This window comes from Mastomys coucha, unplaced genomic scaffold, assembly GCF_008632895.1.
Source record: "Mastomys coucha isolate ucsf_1 unplaced genomic scaffold, UCSF_Mcou_1 pScaffold18, whole genome shotgun sequence".
In the NCBI taxonomy this organism is placed as follows: Eukaryota; Metazoa; Chordata; class Mammalia; order Rodentia; family Muridae; genus Mastomys; species Mastomys coucha.
Window position 1 is genome coordinate 13,881,910 of NW_022196900.1, and position 16,725 is coordinate 13,898,634.

At 44.7% G+C, this 16,725-nt stretch overlaps 1 protein-coding gene across 1 annotated transcript in view; it reads right to left on the minus strand.

Moving 5' to 3' along the window:
• Nucleotides 1–16,725, minus strand: part of Abca1 (ATP binding cassette subfamily A member 1) — a 121,797-nt gene that overhangs the window by 27,071 nt on the left and 78,001 nt on the right. Inside the window, exons 18-30 of the mRNA XM_031377412.1 lie at nucleotides 15,581–15,694; nucleotides 13,939–14,110; nucleotides 12,866–12,997; nucleotides 11,383–11,525; nucleotides 11,061–11,198; nucleotides 10,333–10,553; nucleotides 8,866–8,938; nucleotides 7,777–7,979; nucleotides 5,947–5,995; nucleotides 5,660–5,773; nucleotides 4,158–4,306; nucleotides 2,412–2,536; nucleotides 1,138–1,236 (exon numbers count right to left, since the gene is read on the minus strand). Of these exons, the coding sequence (XP_031233272.1) occupies nucleotides 1,138–1,236; nucleotides 2,412–2,536; nucleotides 4,158–4,306; nucleotides 5,660–5,773; nucleotides 5,947–5,995; nucleotides 7,777–7,979; nucleotides 8,866–8,938; nucleotides 10,333–10,553; nucleotides 11,061–11,198; nucleotides 11,383–11,525; nucleotides 12,866–12,997; nucleotides 13,939–14,110; nucleotides 15,581–15,694 (1,732 nt within the window). The remainder of the gene's footprint in view (nucleotides 1–1,137; nucleotides 1,237–2,411; nucleotides 2,537–4,157; nucleotides 4,307–5,659; nucleotides 5,774–5,946; nucleotides 5,996–7,776; nucleotides 7,980–8,865; nucleotides 8,939–10,332; nucleotides 10,554–11,060; nucleotides 11,199–11,382; nucleotides 11,526–12,865; nucleotides 12,998–13,938; nucleotides 14,111–15,580; nucleotides 15,695–16,725) is intronic.

Below are 16,725 nucleotides of genomic sequence, written 5' to 3' on the forward strand. Positions count from 1 at the left end.
GTGGCTTTGTTGGAGGAGGTGTGTCACTGGGAACAGACTTTGAGATTTGAAAAGACTCATGCCTTTCAAAAGATTCTGCTTCCTGTTTGTGGATCAGGATGTGAGCTCTCAGCTGCTGCCTCAGCACATCCCTAGGCCTACTGCCATGCTCCTCACAATGACGGTCATGGACTCCTATCTCTCTAGAACTGTAATTCCCCCCCAAAGCCCTTCCCTCTATAAGTTGCCTTGGTCATAGTGTTCTATCACAGCAACAGAAAAGTAATTAAGCAAATACTAATTAAGAGCTGATAAATACACAGAAATTATTCATCTCCAAATCTGCTAGGTCTTATATAGGCATAGCCATCATGTTCAGTGCTCTGATACAAAATTGGCCATCTTCCCCTTTGCCGTATGGGATTCAAATTTTCCTTTCTATACTTCTTTATCACCTTGTCTACTCTCCACAGTTCCTTAGCCACCACTTACTCCATGTACACTTAGACCTTAGGCGCAAATTCTCTCTGGACCTGCAAACTTGAAGCTCTTGCCTATGAGCTCCAGTTCTCTCCTCCTCACCTCTCCACTGGTTTTACCACAGTGTCCCCATGACTTGCTTCTTCTTCAGTACATAGAGAGTCAACTGGGCATATCACTGAGTTTATTTACTTACTATTTAAAACTTAGTCATGAAGGTGTAATGAAAATATGCAACTGCAAAAAAATAAATAACGTATCTGTTCTTATAAAAATACAATCTGTATGTCATCTCTGCTGGTTAAAGTAAAGAAACTGGTAAGCAAAGCTGCAAACTGTACACTCCACCAGTCTACTACAGCATGCAAATATGGGAGCTGGAGTCAAGGAGAGAAGGGGAAAGCATTTGGTCAGTAAGTATAACGTGATTTAAAATCAACATCACAGCAGAGTAAACAAGCGTCAGTGATGATTTACTATACAGGATGTTAGAAGAGTCTATTTGGTCCTAAATTGATTTGGTTATCCCATGGCTTTTTAAAACAAAAAAATGGACTGAATGAAAAAACTGACAGTAGTCACAATGGAACAGGCAATACCACCAGAAAGAAAACCAGGCGGCCATCATGAGCAGGCGGCCATCATGAGAAAGCAGCTCATGGCTGAAGTGTCACTCACGGGATTGGGTTGCCCTCCATACAACGGGTTCCGAAGCCTGGATCTTGGGTTAGAGCATTCAGGAGTTCCTGGGTGCCCATGTCCTCCGGAGCATCATTACTACAGATACATGAGAGACATGCTGATCAGTAGTTTATCCAAACCAGGACGTAGAGGCAGGAAAAGGTTTCTACAGAAAATAACTCTACGTAAGCACTTTCTGAGGAACAAGCTTCTAAGACTAACATAAATAATATACAAAAGCCACCTGCAAGGAGCTTCAAACATCTGCCATCAGAGTAACATGCAGTACCCCAATGAAGCATGTGCAGAGATTACATGTGATGGCATGTATATGAGTGTGTGTGTGTATGTGTGTGTGTATACATATATATATTTGCATGTGTGTGTGTATATATATATATATATATACATACACACACACATGCAAATATGGGAGCTGGAGTCACAATGTGTGTGTGTGTATATATATATACATATATACATATATCATTAAGGATCAGTATTTCAAAACTACATTGACAATTACTGCTTGACACTGACAGCTAGGACTTTCCAAGAACAGACAGGAAGATTTTTATTGATTATTTGTATGAACAATTAGAAAGTTCAAGAAATAATGGGCCTAGATCACAAACCAACGTCATGATCTACAGCTATGGGCAATACTAGGTCATTGGCTAGACAGGGATCAAACAAACTTTTAACTATATAAGATGAAAGTGAGCTAGAGCAAAAGAGGCTAATAAACTTCCTGTAGGTGATATACATGTATCCTACACACACACGCACACAGAGATTTTTTTAAAACTTCCCTCTATATCACTGACACTTTCTTCCATCTACAGACCTATCAGTGCATCAGAACTGAAGAAAACCTCTACTAAACAAGGTCTAGAAAGTTCCCTATCTTCTGATTTGTAATAGGATCAGTATGGAATAGGAAGCATTCTTACCTAAAGACACATACTTAGCTAACATTCTAAACTTGAAAGATTTACTGGTTACTGAATTAAAGCACATCTGGTCATTCCTGACAACAAGAGCCTAACAATACAAGGGGAAATACCCAACAGAGATTCACCTATATTTTCAAATATCATTTACTATCGTTCTTTGCTACGGTAGTGGCTTGTCTAGGAGCCTGAACCATCATAAGAATATCCATCTCACCACAGAAATGTGGATTCTGACTCCTTGGCTCTCAGTATATCAAACACTGTTGGTCTGTTTCTCCCCTTCTCTGCCCTGAGGCACAGAGGACAAACACATACCTGACAAATGTATACTGCTCGTTATACATCCAGGGCTGAAGTTCCAGGCTGGGGTACTTGCCAAAGGGTGGCACAATCAGGCTGAAGACCAGGGCAATGCAAACAAAGACGGCTGGCAGGACAATCTATAAGCAGGCATTGGAGAGGGAAGAGACAACAGGACAGCGTTTTAGAAGCCTGAGGAGCAAGCCCCTGAAAAAGCTAGCCAGTCCCATAGACTAGCAAACGCAGGAATGAGGGATACAGGCAACGCCCATGGCTGAGTTCTTCCAATGTATTTCTAGCAGCTGGGAGGCAAAAGAGACTGAAAATTAAGCTTCTTCCTCCCGAGGCATTTCCTGAAGCTGACAGCACAAAGACAGACGCTATGGTCACCTAACAGAGGCACAAGCTGGGAATGTCACAGAGTAGAGTCAGAGTGACTAACTCTTTTAGGCCCAACCCTTTCTCTCTTCTAAAGACTGAGAAAAACCAGCCTGGATCATGTAGGTACGGGTAGGAGGCTGAACAGCCCTGGACCAGGAGCCACAAGACTGAATCCTGGTCCTGTCGCCACTGGCAGGGGTGCTATGTGACATCAGTAAATCTGAGGACTGAAAACCTGAAACCAACTCCCCCGCCAGAAGCAGCAGCAGCCAGTGTCTCTCCTCCGAGTACTATGAAAAGCATAATCATCTAAACTCTTCCTTGAAATTCCCCCAAAGTTTATATATCCCTTCTCTGAAAACAACAATGTATGGGTTGAGTAAAGGATCTCTTCATTCCCTTCTGAGAGAGGTACCCTTTAAAAAGTCAGTGATTCTGTGATAACCCTGGCTACAGGTGGAACTTGGTAGTACAGAGCTAGCCTAGAGAATTTGCACCACCCCGGGACTCCATCCCCAGTGCCATAAAAATTCAAACAATAACTATGGTTTTAATATTCCTGGATTTTAATATAGAAAATCATCACTGGATGAATAATTCTACTGGAAAGTACTGTAGTGAGAATTAGCTCCTTTAATATTCCTACTTCGTGGTTATTGGTGTTGGTAGTATCATTATCACTATTCACAAACTAGAGCAGTATGGATCAGAGGGAAGTCAGCCAGTGATTCACTGAACCAGATTCCAAATCCAGGTCTGCCGGCTTCACACTCATGGTCTGAATTTGTGTTGCCCAGGTGGGCTGGAGGGAGGGCTCGATGGACATGCTCTCTATAACTCTTCATTTTGTAGAATGGAATAACTTAATAGCTGACTTTAACTGATCAAGTCAGCATGGAAACTGTGACATGGGGGATCAATGTGCCTGTTACATTCCTAGCTCTTTCGCTATCATCAATTAGAGAAAAAAAACTCACTATGTTTCTAATAATAAGTGCACTGCTAAACACAACTCAGCGTGGCGACCATCCTGTTATGAGCGTTGAATCTGCCCAACTGCTTTTTCTAAACTATGTCCCTTTCATGGTCTCCTCTAAATTACATACCACCCCCCCCCCCCCCGCCAGAAGTAATGTCAAACTCCAATCTAAATAAATTCCTTTCATTCTCCTAACACCCACATAGTATGCCTCATTTTCAGATGAAGAAATTAAAGCTCGGGGAAATCACTGGCCGCCCCACAAACAAACCGTAAGAAGCAGAAGTATATGGACACACAGCTAATCTGGTCCCCGTATCTACATCTTGATGACAGTCCTATCCTGCCTTCACCAGTCCAAGAGCCTGTGATCCATGAGGGCAGACACCAGCACGTCTCACCTGCGCAAAGAAGCCCTTCCTGCTCCGTCTGGCGATCAGCAGCCTTTTCCACAAAAGGGCCACAAACTGTTGCTGGGTGAGTTTCCAGCCCTTCAGCTGGTAGGAGCCTTTGCCGTCCATGCCACTGAGCAGGTCGGTCTCCCTGGATTCTGTAAGCAGCAAATATGGAGGGTCGGCTATAACCTCACCTGTATCTTCATGACTCTACTCTTTCCTCTGCAATCATCCTGGAAGCTGGGGTTTGAAGCCCCCTATACCCACACAGAAGTAAACCGTTTCCTTGAAAAAGCCGCATTTAAGAAAAGGCTCTAACTCACAATTGTATTTCTCAACATGTATGCTCTCAGTTCCCATCTGATGAGCACAGAATATGAAGATGCTTTAGGACAAGCAAAGATGTGCTCACAGATAGCAGAAGCAAGCTGTTCCCAATTCCATGAACTGGGTCATGCGGGCTAGCACACGATGGTTATTAGTCTTCTATTTTTAATATGCATGGTAAAAAGTGGACAAATTTAAAACATCTAAGGCCTAGTAACGAAACATGAAGTAAGAACAAAAAGCCAGACTCACAAAAGCAGATAATTTTCTGTCCTCACCAAAAGTTGTCTAGAAATCCCCGTCTGAAACTAACGACTCCTAACCGAGGCACTCAGATGTTCTACAAATTTGTTTGATTTCATACTGCCCTTCTCCGTCTCAACCACATATGGACACAGTCATCAAAAATACATATGTCAAAGAACACAACTTCCTCTTTTATTCTGGACAAACAACAATATGAACTAACTAGTACCCTCAGAGCTCCCAGGAACTCAACCACCAACCAAGGACTATACATGGTGGGACTGATTATTCTGGCAGCATGTGTATAGTAGAAGATTGCAAAGTCAATCATCAATGGGAGGAGAGGTCCTTGGCCCTGTGAAGGTTCTGTGCCCCAGTGTAGGGGAATGCCAGGGCCAGAAAGTGGGAGAGGGTGGGGTGTCAGGCATGGGGAGGGGGGAGGCAACAGGGGTTTGTTCTTGTTGTTTTTGTCTGTTTGTTTGTTTTTCGGAGGGGAAAATGGAAAAGGAGAAATCATATGACATGTAAATAAAGAAAATATCTAATAAAAATAAATAAATAAATAAACAACAAATAAATAAATAAATAAATCAGATACTCATTCAATTCATTTTCATTCAATGCTTAAGCACTTAGGTGTGCAAGAAACTGGGACCCTACAGAGATGACCATAAACGGGTTCACAGCATGGATGGGTCATCTTTTCATACCCATCTGAGAAAACTTTCTATTAAATGAAGTGATAAGGGTGGATCTCTTCAGGTTTGACCAGACATGCCACATTGGAAAAGGGGCTCTCTCATCTTTTCCACTTTTCTTTGGAACCTGTTAGGACCTGTGATCTTAGCCAAAGGCCATCAAAGAGATAATTAAGAAACACATAAAAGACCAAAGTCAAGCTCGAACAATGGAACAAAGACCCTGCCAGAGCGAACCTGGGTCTAAGTCAGAATCATTCGGATCAACAGCATCGTCTTCCGTAAATGGGTGCAGACAGCTCTGCTTGTCCCCAAAGGCCCGTCTGTTCCGTCTTGCTGGCAAAGTACCATCTACATGGAAAAGGGAGGAATCCCACGGTTTACTTATCTGTAATACAACAAACCTTCCCAGAGCAAACTCAGACCCTAAACGTAGAACTGAATCAGACCAATGCAAAGGGGTCAGCTCCAACAGCCCACACAGAGAGCGTACCCAAACTGTGCAGCCCACTCAGACCGGTTACCTGAGGTCTCGGCGTCCACCCCACTCTCCTCAGCCACTTTGAGGAATATCTGAAAAATTAAAGCAGGATACAATCTAAGTAAGCACTTGTTTTATGAGAGAAGTTGTCACTCTTCAGATTGGGTTATGGAATCCCACGTTAGGCTCTTAAGATAAAGAAGGTGGAGGCTGCGTTTATCAACAAGAATTTTATCAGAACCCCTGACAGAAGCTGTTTGGGGCAGAAAACATTTCCTCACGCATGACAGCTACCAGTCCAGACAGCTCTTTCCAACATAAAACAATGCCGTTGTATCTGTAGAAGAAATTCATTCCGGACCGACCGAGAATGAGGCAAGTCACTTTTATCGGGTCTGTGTTCCCTGACCTTTGAGCAGGACAACATTGTGATCATTTATCCAAGATAAATGGCCACAAGGGAAAGAGCCTCTTAGGCACTAGAAGTAAATATTATAGTAGAGGGAAACCTGAATGAAGATGCTGATTTCCGAACCTGCCTACAGACCACTCTGTAGGAAGCATGCGACAGAAGTTCAAAGGCATGTCTCCAGAAATCCCCACTCAAAGGCACAAGAGAGGAGCTTTGGAACTCCTATTCTCATCATAGATGACTCTACTGCACAATCTACTCTGGGAACCAGCCCAGCCAGACAATGTTTACACCCTTCCCAGGCCTCAAGGCTCGTGATGTTGTACCTCTAAAGAGAAACACTGTTACAGAGGAAAGATAACCTGGGCTTTGAAGCCCCAAACCTCGGATTCATCATCTTAAATCAATGTCGTTATTAACTCTCATCCTGCTGTGATCATTAAATGAGCTTTCAATATTTAAAACAAAAGGCCACCCATGGAGTGACACAGGTACACTGACCACACTCCAGGCCACGCCCCACACCACACCCCAGGAGCAGTCTGCCAACATAAATATATCCCGTGAGCTTATTTTGTCTTTAAGAGAGAAAATATGAAGTTGGGTAAATAGAGATGTGGGGATGAAGGATCTGGAAGGAACTGAAAAAGACCATTAATATGTCTGGAATATATTCTCAAAGAATAAGCAAAAATATTGTTTAAAAAAAATGAAATACAGGGGCTGGAGAGGATGATTCAGATGTTTAAGAGCACAGAGTTCAGAGAGCCTGTGTTCAATTCCCAGCAACCACATGGTGGCTCACAACTATCTGTAATGGGATCGGATGGATGCCCTCTTCTGGTAGGTCAGAAGACAGCTACAGTGTACTCACATAAATAAAATAAATAAACAAACAAATCTTAAATAAATAAAATAAAATAATAATAACAGAATAATAAAATAATAAATAATTAAATAATAAAATAACAGATTAAATAATAAAATAATAAAATAATTAAGTAACAAGTAATAATAGATTAAATAAATCTTAAATAAAATACACATACTACAACTAATAATAATGATGATGATAATAAAATAAAAGAGGCCAAAATTTGAAGGTGAGCAAAGAGAAGTGGAAGACTTGGATGATTGGAAAGGATGGAAGAAATGCTGTAAGTAAAGTTTCATCTCAAGCAAACCAAATTATCAAGTTTAGCACCTGGCCCCAATCGACTGTCCATAAGTACCAGTCGTCTACTATGTGTGAGTGTTGTCAACTGGCCACAACACTATTCACACCAGGGAGCAATCCTAACACTTCTCTATACTGCTGTCTCCCACTACCTCCACTCTTACTCTAACTCTTGGGGTTAACATTACCCAGACGCCAATGCCTTAAACTCTCAGTAACCACTTCTAGAGCCATCTCGTGGCCAGGCTAGGCTGCCTCTCTGGCCTTGGGACTGTTGAGCTTACTTCTTCTAGGGTGGTCTCTGAGATGCCGTAACTGGAGATGCCCAGGTCTGAGAGTCGGTCATCAATCTCATGGAAGAGTTCCACGAAGGCCCCCTCCTTGGCAGCTTCGTATGGCAGCACGTAGGTCAGTTCATGCCCGATGTCCTCCACCAGCCGGGCTTCAGACACGTGCTTCCTGATGAGGTTGGAGATAGCAGAGACATCTGCAGGGACCAGAGTGTGAAGGGGCTCAGTCATCAGAGACTCCATGGAAATAGCTTCTCCCTTTCCCAACAGCTCGGAAGCACCACATGTACATCATCTGTCCTAAAATGCCCCAAACCCATTGGCTTATTTGTCTCGGGCAGGAGACCATGAGGAGAGCAAAGACTGTCCCTAACTCATTCTTACGTCACAAAACCTAGGCACACTTATAGGCAATAGGAGTCTGATGGATAGGTGCTTGTGTCCAATGTGTGGGTACCAGGACTCTTCAACAGAATGAGTTTAAAAAACAAAAAGCCCTGCCCTTTTGTAAGTGTTAGGATGAGGCTATCCATGATTTACCTCAGGAGATGGCTAATCAAACAGTTTGCGGGAGCAGAACCCTTCCTGGAAAAGCCACTGTTGGGACTGGATAGAGACAGCCAAGCTCTATAATTTTATTCCATATGCCACTGGTGGTACTGGTCTCACATAGGCACTGCTCAAGGGAAATCAAAATGCTCATCCTTAATCTCCTGGGCTCTCACCTTTCTTAGATGCTGAGTTCAACTCCCTTCCTACTGGCTTGGCCCTCTGCATCTCATTGAACAGCTGACTGAATCCACTCCCCTTCTCCCTGCAAGGTATTCCCTGGACTCCCAGTCACATCTGTTCTCTGGAATACTGCCCTCCCAGCCCCAAGACCAAGCCCCATGCTCCCCAGCAAGTGTTAGGCCAAGCCACCACCAAGCTGCATTCACTCCCACGGCCACCCAACCCAGCCCAGCCCAGCAGCAAACCTTGAGTCAGCGCCACCAGCCTCTGCACCTCTCCTCCTCTGCCTCCACTCTGCCCAGCTGCGGGGAGCTCAGGCACCACCTGAATAAGAAACCCCAGAATCCTTACCGATGGTCAGCGTGTCACTTTCATGGTCGCTGCCCAGGCCAGCATCAGAACTGCTCTGAGAAACACTGTCCTCCTGATGACAAAGAAGGAGGTGAGAACGGGTCAGGGGTCAAACGGGGAAAAGCCACCACCACCTTTGACGGACAGGGCATCCAGGAAGTTCTACGGCATAAAACTAGAGCAGAAAGCTTTTCCTGGGAAGTGTGCAGCTAGTAGCCATGGCTTCAGAGGCCACTGCTGCCACGCGTGTGCTCTCTATGGACCGCCTCACTGACTAGGGTGAGAGAGGTCAGCAAACTGAGTCACTGTCAACAGAACTGTGGCCACAGATCAATGCTGCTATGGGTCATTTGCCAACCGTCCCAGTGTAGGGTTTACCTGACCACTTAGCTAATTTAATGCTTCCTCAATGTGAATATGCATTCTAATTAACATGCAGATACGGATTCAGTAGGTCTGAATGGGGCCCAAGTCACCAGGTTTCTAAGGAATTCCCAACTGAGTCGGATGTGCTAGACTTCAGACCACTCTTGAATGAGGAAGCTCCAGTTAACAGAAAAAAATAAATGGATACAAGTTCAACTCAGGCAGGAGTCAGGGTAGATAGGTGGTCTGATGTGTCCAACCTCACAAACACATCTCAGACATGTAAAACAGAAACAAGCCAGATCCAGGAGTCTAGTGCTAACTGGTATGTCCTTGGTGGGAGACCTTGAATACGCTACAAATTCCTACAAGCTAGGAATCTGTCTTCTCTGGGTTGCTCTATACTTGAAAAATATAAAATATAAAAACAGAACAAAAATGTACCATTACCATTATTTTTTTCCTAAACCCACAGGTTATTGGGGGGAGGGGGATAAAGTCAGTATATAGTAAATAATTGATTTGTTTTTGTTTTTGTTTTGTTTGTTTTTTGTTTTTGGGGGTTTTTTGGTTTTTCGAGACAAGGTTTCTCTGTGTAGCCCTGGCTGTCCTGGAGCTCACTCTGTAGACCAGGCTGGCCTTGAACTCAGAAATCCGCCTGCCTCTGCCTCCCAAGTGCTGAGATTAAAGGCGTGCGCTACCACCGCCCGGCTAATTGATGTTTCATAGTTTCAAAGTCAAGGTAAATAAGATTTAAGGCAGCAAGCAGGAATGGTGGGGCATCTTGTAGACAAGGGCTCCTCTTACCTTCTCTACAAGTTCTCTTTTCTTTGACAGAATAAAGCCCTCAAAGGACTTGTCTCCATAACCCAGGGCACTTCCGGAGGGATTATAAAGGGGCTGCACCAGAACTAGTATGGTGGGAGCAGAGGTCTCCTGGCCTTCCACACAGGAGCCATGATGCACTGCAACAGGCTCACAAAGCAAGGTGAGTACTGCCTCAATTTTAGCAGCATGGGGCCCTGGTGTGCAAGCCATCTAAGTGAACAAGCGCCGGCTGCCAAGTCCCCATACCAGCCCAGCCCCAAGATGGCTACTCACCTTTTTCAGACAAGACACGGTGCTGCTACTGTTTCTGCAGGAACTGAGGGACGATTCCACATCTTTCTTGACCAGAGTCAGGTAGTAACCCGTTCCCAACTGGTTTTTCAAAAACAGGGAGGAGCCCACACAACACAGCTTCCCATGGGAAATAATGGCAATTCTATCCCCTAGGATGTCTGCTTCGTCCATGTGGTGTGTAGACAAAATAATGGTGCGGCCTGTCAAGACACAAACACAAGGAGATGGGATAGCGGGACTTGTCAGTTCTCACTGATCCTAATGGCATGAACGCCAGAGATGTCACATACGAGAAAGACATGCAGAGGCCTTTAACCTCTGTAGATGTGACCGATGGCAAGGCTTGGGGGACAACAGTTTGCAATTGTCACAAAAATGAGGGCAGTGTTTATTTGGGATTCTGCTCTGTCAAGTGTGCTAAGAAGTTTACAGACAGACGTTCCCATTAGTCACGGCCAACATGAACAAGGACACGGTCTAACTACAACACATATGTGTATGCTTATACCCTTTCTGCTCTTCTGGTAAGCCCTTAAATAATGAAATATACGTCTTAAGAATCTTGTACAGCAGGACAGAAACTGAACTTTAAGGAGGCCCCAAACTTTTCTTGAGAAGCAACTCTGTGACCCTAACAAAACCAGTCACAATTCCCAAGAGCCCTTCTCTATCCCAGGTCATGACTGGAAATAAATAACAGCATGTACCTTGCCGGTATTTCAGCAGGAGTTCCCATATTCCCCTTCGAGAGTACGGGTCAACACCTGCTGTGGGCTCATCTAGAATGACAACCTTGGATCCACCCACGAAGGCCAAGGCCACAGACAGCTTTCTCTGCATCCCACCTACAAGACAGAGAAGACACATCCTCAAATGGTAAGTGGGGGCAGAGGTGGTGAGAGATGGCTGGAGGTACTCATCTAGAGACAAGAGGGTTACTTCTGTCAACAAGTGCCCAGGCTTGAACTCTGGTGTGTGTGTCTGGAGAAGGAAGGAAAGGGAGAGGTAAGGAAGGTACCTAGGGCTCACCTGACAGCTGACTTGTTTTGCTTTTCAGCTTGCTGGGGGGTAAGCCAACATCCAGGGCCATCTGCTCCATCTCTGCTTTCACATGCTTCTCTGAGAGCCCCTTTAGGCGGGCATAGAACCAGATGTGCTCTTCGACAGTCAGCCTGGGGGAAAGAGGGGCAGGTCAGCTCAGGGCCCAGCAGGATGTATGTACCTTGGCACAGTTTTCTTCTCTTCCACACCATTATTGCCTTTTAAAAAGAAAAGCATTCAATTTCTTTAAAAAGATAACCAGAAAGGAGTATTCTTGGTACACAAACAGTGAGCCATACAATGGAACATTTATATCCTATGGCCAGCAGGCCTGATCATAAGGCACCAGGCCATTAAAACTCTAAATTCCAGATTCTCCATTCAGTTTTTTAGTGGCTGTGCTGGCTCAGTATTCACTGGTGTGGATGATCCTCAATGGGTCTCAGGTTCTACCTCTAAAGGGAAGGGAAGCCCTGAAAGGCCTAGAAGCACAAGCCACTGAATTTAGATAAAGGAACCTCAAGACCCACAAGGTGGAAAGGCTTTGCCTGCAGTCAGAGCACTCAGAACATTCTTTGTTCCTCCACCAGAGAGCTCAGGACTTCCTCTGTTCTACCAGGTCTCCTTTAGGATCCAACTTGCTAGTGGGACAACCTGGGTGGGAACAAACTTGAGCAGAGAATGGCAGGGCCATTGCACCAAGTGTCTTTTGAAGTTCTTGTACCATGCCTTAAGGAATATTCTGGTTAGTCTAGACAGAAACTAAAATTACTCAGAAAGAAGGACCCTCAATTGAGGAACTGCCTCTACCACATTGGCCTGTAGGCATATCTGTGGAGCATTTTCTTGATTAGAGGCTAATAATGTGGGAGGGCCCAGTCCACTGTGGGTGGTACCATTCCTAGGCAGGTGGTTCTGGACTGTATAAGAAAGTTAAGTTACATTAGCCATGGAAGGCAAGGCTGTAAGCACCATTCCCTCATGGTCTCTGTTTCAGCTCCTGCCTCCAGGTTCCTGCCCTGAGTTCCTTCAGTGATGGGCTGTGATTGGACAGTTGTAAAATTAAATAAACATTTTATTCCCCAAGTTGCTTTTGGTCATTGTTTTATCATAGCAATCAAAAACAAACTAGAGCAAGGAGGAATGATCAGGATGATCAGATGGCTGAGTTAAAACAAAACAAAAACAAAACAAACAAACAAAAAAAAAAACCATTCAATCCAGTAATGGAGAACATGGCTTTCTAAATCCCATCAGCCACCTGACTGATGATACAACTTTACCTTTCTTTCCCTGAAATCAAAAGGCAACTTGTCACTGTGTGTCAGGAGAGGTAAGACCTACCACTCCATACCCAAAGAAGGGCAATTCTTTAGTAATACTCTACTCAGAACACCAAGACTCCCAAGTCACAAATGGGGGTGGGGGTGGGGGTGGGGGATACTCCTCTCTGGGTGCTTCTGCTACTCACATGTCAAACAGCACATTATGCTGGGGACAGACCCCCAGGTTCTGCCGGATGGAGCTCATCTCAGAGCGAATGTCCTTCCCCAGGATGTAAGCAGTGCCAGACGTTGGGGGAAACAACCCAGTCAGTATTGACCTGAGGACAAGAGTAACAAATTCAAGAATCAGGAACACCCAGCCTCCACCCAGTACTGCAGAGTCAGGGCAAAGAGAGCAGATCACACCACTTGACACAATCCAATCCAATCCAATCCAATCCAAGCTAATCTAAGAGATGCCTGCAGAGCAAAGAGGCCATTTGCTTTACTGAGTAGCTAAGCATAAGCCTATGTCTTAGAAAGAGGAGTTTGCTAGAAGCATCTGAAAAATGACACTCTTAATTTGCAACAGGATGTATTTCCTTAAAACGTATTTTTGTATGCCTAACATCTTGTACAAAAAAAATGAACAAACAAGAACATACTGTTAAAAGATAGAAATGTTTTGTGCTGCAGAACAGAATTTCTGAGTATCTCAGTCATGTTCATAACATGCTGGTTTTATGTTGAAGAAGAAAGCCTGTCACCCCCCAAAAATCAACTTCTGGAACAGCAGAGGGGCCACACTACAAACCATAAGCAAACTATGATATTCTATAGCCCCTCCTCTGCCCTCACAGGTCCCTGGGAAGGCAGAGGGAGAGAGTTATTCAGGCCTTCTCTCCTCTGCTTGGAGACAGATTTTTTTTGGGGGGGGGGAGGGTGTCCTTCTTCCTCTAGCTTTTTTGATCTTTCTTTCCAGTCTCAGGCTTCAAATCTCTGAATCAATAAGTTCAAAAACCTCAGATTCCAAGAAAGCTGAGGAATTCTGAGTACTGCATGGGAAAGCTCTTCAAAAGGTCCCTGCCTGTTTTTTTAGATAGACTAAAGGAAAAACACCTAGCAAAATCTAGACCTCAGAAAGCATGCTCATGATTGACACATTTCTTCCCATCATGCTCCACTCTTAGCCCAGTGACCAATTCAATTTCCTTAGGTCTATGTTTCTAAGTGGTGATGTCCTATGACAGATCTCGGGAGAGCCACACCCTCTTCTTACATGGTGGTGGTCTTCCCTGCTCCATTGTGGCCCAGGAAGGAGGTAATCTGGCCCTCGTAAAAATTTAGCGCCAAGCCATCCACAGCAACCTTCATGCCATCTCGGTAAACCTTCACCAGGTTCTGAATGGATACCCCCAGCCTCAGATGAGTGGGTTCCTCTTCCATGCAGACTGTGACAAAAGAAAGGAGACAGAGATGGTCCCACAGGAAACACTCACCTGATCAGTAGCGTGCACAAATACAAAAGTCTGGGCTTAGAATTTCAGAACTACTTTCTGTCCATGCTCAACCTTTAATGTTGCCGGCAAACACAAGATGAAGTATCTTAAGCCCCTTGGAATACTCAGAGCTGACAGTAGCAATGAACTTATAAAAAACACATTAGTCTGTTGATGAAGAAAGGCTGCACAAACAATTAAAATACAGGATGCCAACAGACATTTTTAAAAAACATATCTAAAAGTGTAATGGATCTCCATACTGGGCAATATTACTCATAAATTGTAATATATTACAATTTGAGTGGATCTCAAAAGAATTATACCAAGAGAAATAAGGATCCACCAAAAAAAAAAAAAAAGAGAAAGAAAAGAAAATCAATTTGTTCATGTGGGTACCGAACAACTGGAACTGGGGGCTATTCCAAAAGCTGTTGACTGTATGTGGGATATGTTCTACTACCTGGGCTGCCCTGTCTGGCCTCAGTGGGAGAGGAGGCACCTGGCCTCACAGAGACTTGAAGTGCCAGGGTGGGAGGATACTCAGAGATGTCCCCATGTCCTCAGAGGAGAAAGGGAGGGGGGGGAGATTATGGGAGAGGGGTAACCAGGAGGGTGGCAGTGAGCAGGATGTAAAGTGAATAAAGAAATAAAATAAAATGTTTAAAATTGCCTGTTATCCACACTATAGAGCACCAAAAGCTAATCACTGGAGATCTGAGGAAGGGCAAAGAAGAGAGACCCTGACAACTTAGGGAGGAAGCAGGCCTACTGACAATGCAGAGAGGAAGCAGATCTCTGACAGAGTAGGAGGTGGCAGACTGTGGACCGTGTAGGAAGGAAGCAGGTCTACTGACCTCACAGGAAGAAAGCGGACCACTGACAATGTAGAAGGAAGCCACACCGAGCACAAAGATACACACAGAAATCCTGGGAAGAACTGGGGCACCTCTACCTGCAGTCAGAAGCTAGGAGGGGATTAGCGCCCTGTGTGAGAAAGGATGGGAAGTTACAAAGCACAGACTGGGTCTATAGCAGCCCCGTAGCATCCACCTACAGAACCCCTGCCATAGACCACCACAGCAAGGAAGGCAGAGAGACTAGGCCCACAATGATGGCTAGTTATTCCTCTTGGCTTCACAGAATAGCACAATTATCCAAGACGGGAGAGATAAGATTATACTGATCAAAATATACTTTCCTAGTAGCGGGGAGACAAAAGAACTGCTCCTCAGGAGGCAGACAGGGTTCCCACTAAGTGCGTGGGATGGCAATGGAATGGGTACATTTCGAAAGAGTGTACTGCATGGGGCTTTTCCACCTTGATTGTGGCTTTGGGGTCATGTTAAATGCAGGAGGCATGCTCGGCTCTGGCAGGGCAGCAGCAGCAGGTGTGGGAGAGTGCTGGTCAGGGGTACTTACTTTCTGAAACTCCCTTCTGACTGGAACCAGGGTGGCTCTTCTCATCAATTTCCTCCCCAAACCAGTAGGACTTGGTACAAGGAAAATACCAGGGCCTGGGAATTCCATACTGCCCTGAAAGCAAAGCACAGGCAGCACAGGTGTGACCCTAGCTGATGCTAGGGTTTCTGACGTTCTCTAGCCAGACCTTCTTCCTCCTCTACCTGCTCTATGGGGAAGGAATAGACTGGAGGGAGACGGCTAACTTGCTGAAATCTACAGTGCAGATCATATATTCTACACCTCTCCATGGCTTCGCAACAACTCCCCAGGTGGTGATAGCATCCTCATTTTAGAGATGAGCAAAATGAAGGACAAGTAGCCCTCTCCAAGGTCACTTACTCAAAAAATTAGGATTCAGAATGTGAATCTCAATCTATACACGCAAATCGCATGGTCAATGGAGGAAGTTCAGATAATGGGTTTTAAAAACATTACAAATGGGCTTCCTTGGAGGAGAGTCAGAAAGTGAACATGAGCCTAACTTCGCCCTCCCCTAAAATCTGATCTCAGACAGAAATATATCCTAAAGAGGAAACATTTGTACTTGGCAAAGAAGGTTAGGAAAGCCTCAGAATTTATTGTTGGTGAATACTAATTTGCCTTAAGCCACAGGCAAGGGCTGAGACCCAATCTATTATATTAGTCATAACTTGCCGTTAAGAGATAGATGTTCTCCTAGGGCTTCCTCTTCTGGGGACATCGCACTAAGAACCCAGTCAGTACTGAGAGAAGCCTGCTGGACTCTGATCTAGTGTAGCCCAGCTGAGGTCATCCCCAAGCACTGACAACTGACAGACACATGACCTTAGGCAAGTCCCTCAAATTCTGAGTTAGATCTCTCTTTCAGAAACTGTCTACCATAGCAAACAGCCCAGAGTAACCTTCTGAACCAGAGTCTGTAAAGTACTTTGCTCAGCGCCTGGCACACTGGGCTCAAGAGATGAGTAGCACAGTGGTAGTGACATGCTGGCTTTCAACACAGGTGCCTTTCCTTGGACTATTTGTTTATCACAAGCTTAAAGCCCAAGCCAACTCCTGGGGAGCTCCCTGTCCTTCATCCATTGCAACACAAAGAAAGGAAGTACCTACAGGCAGGAAGTTGC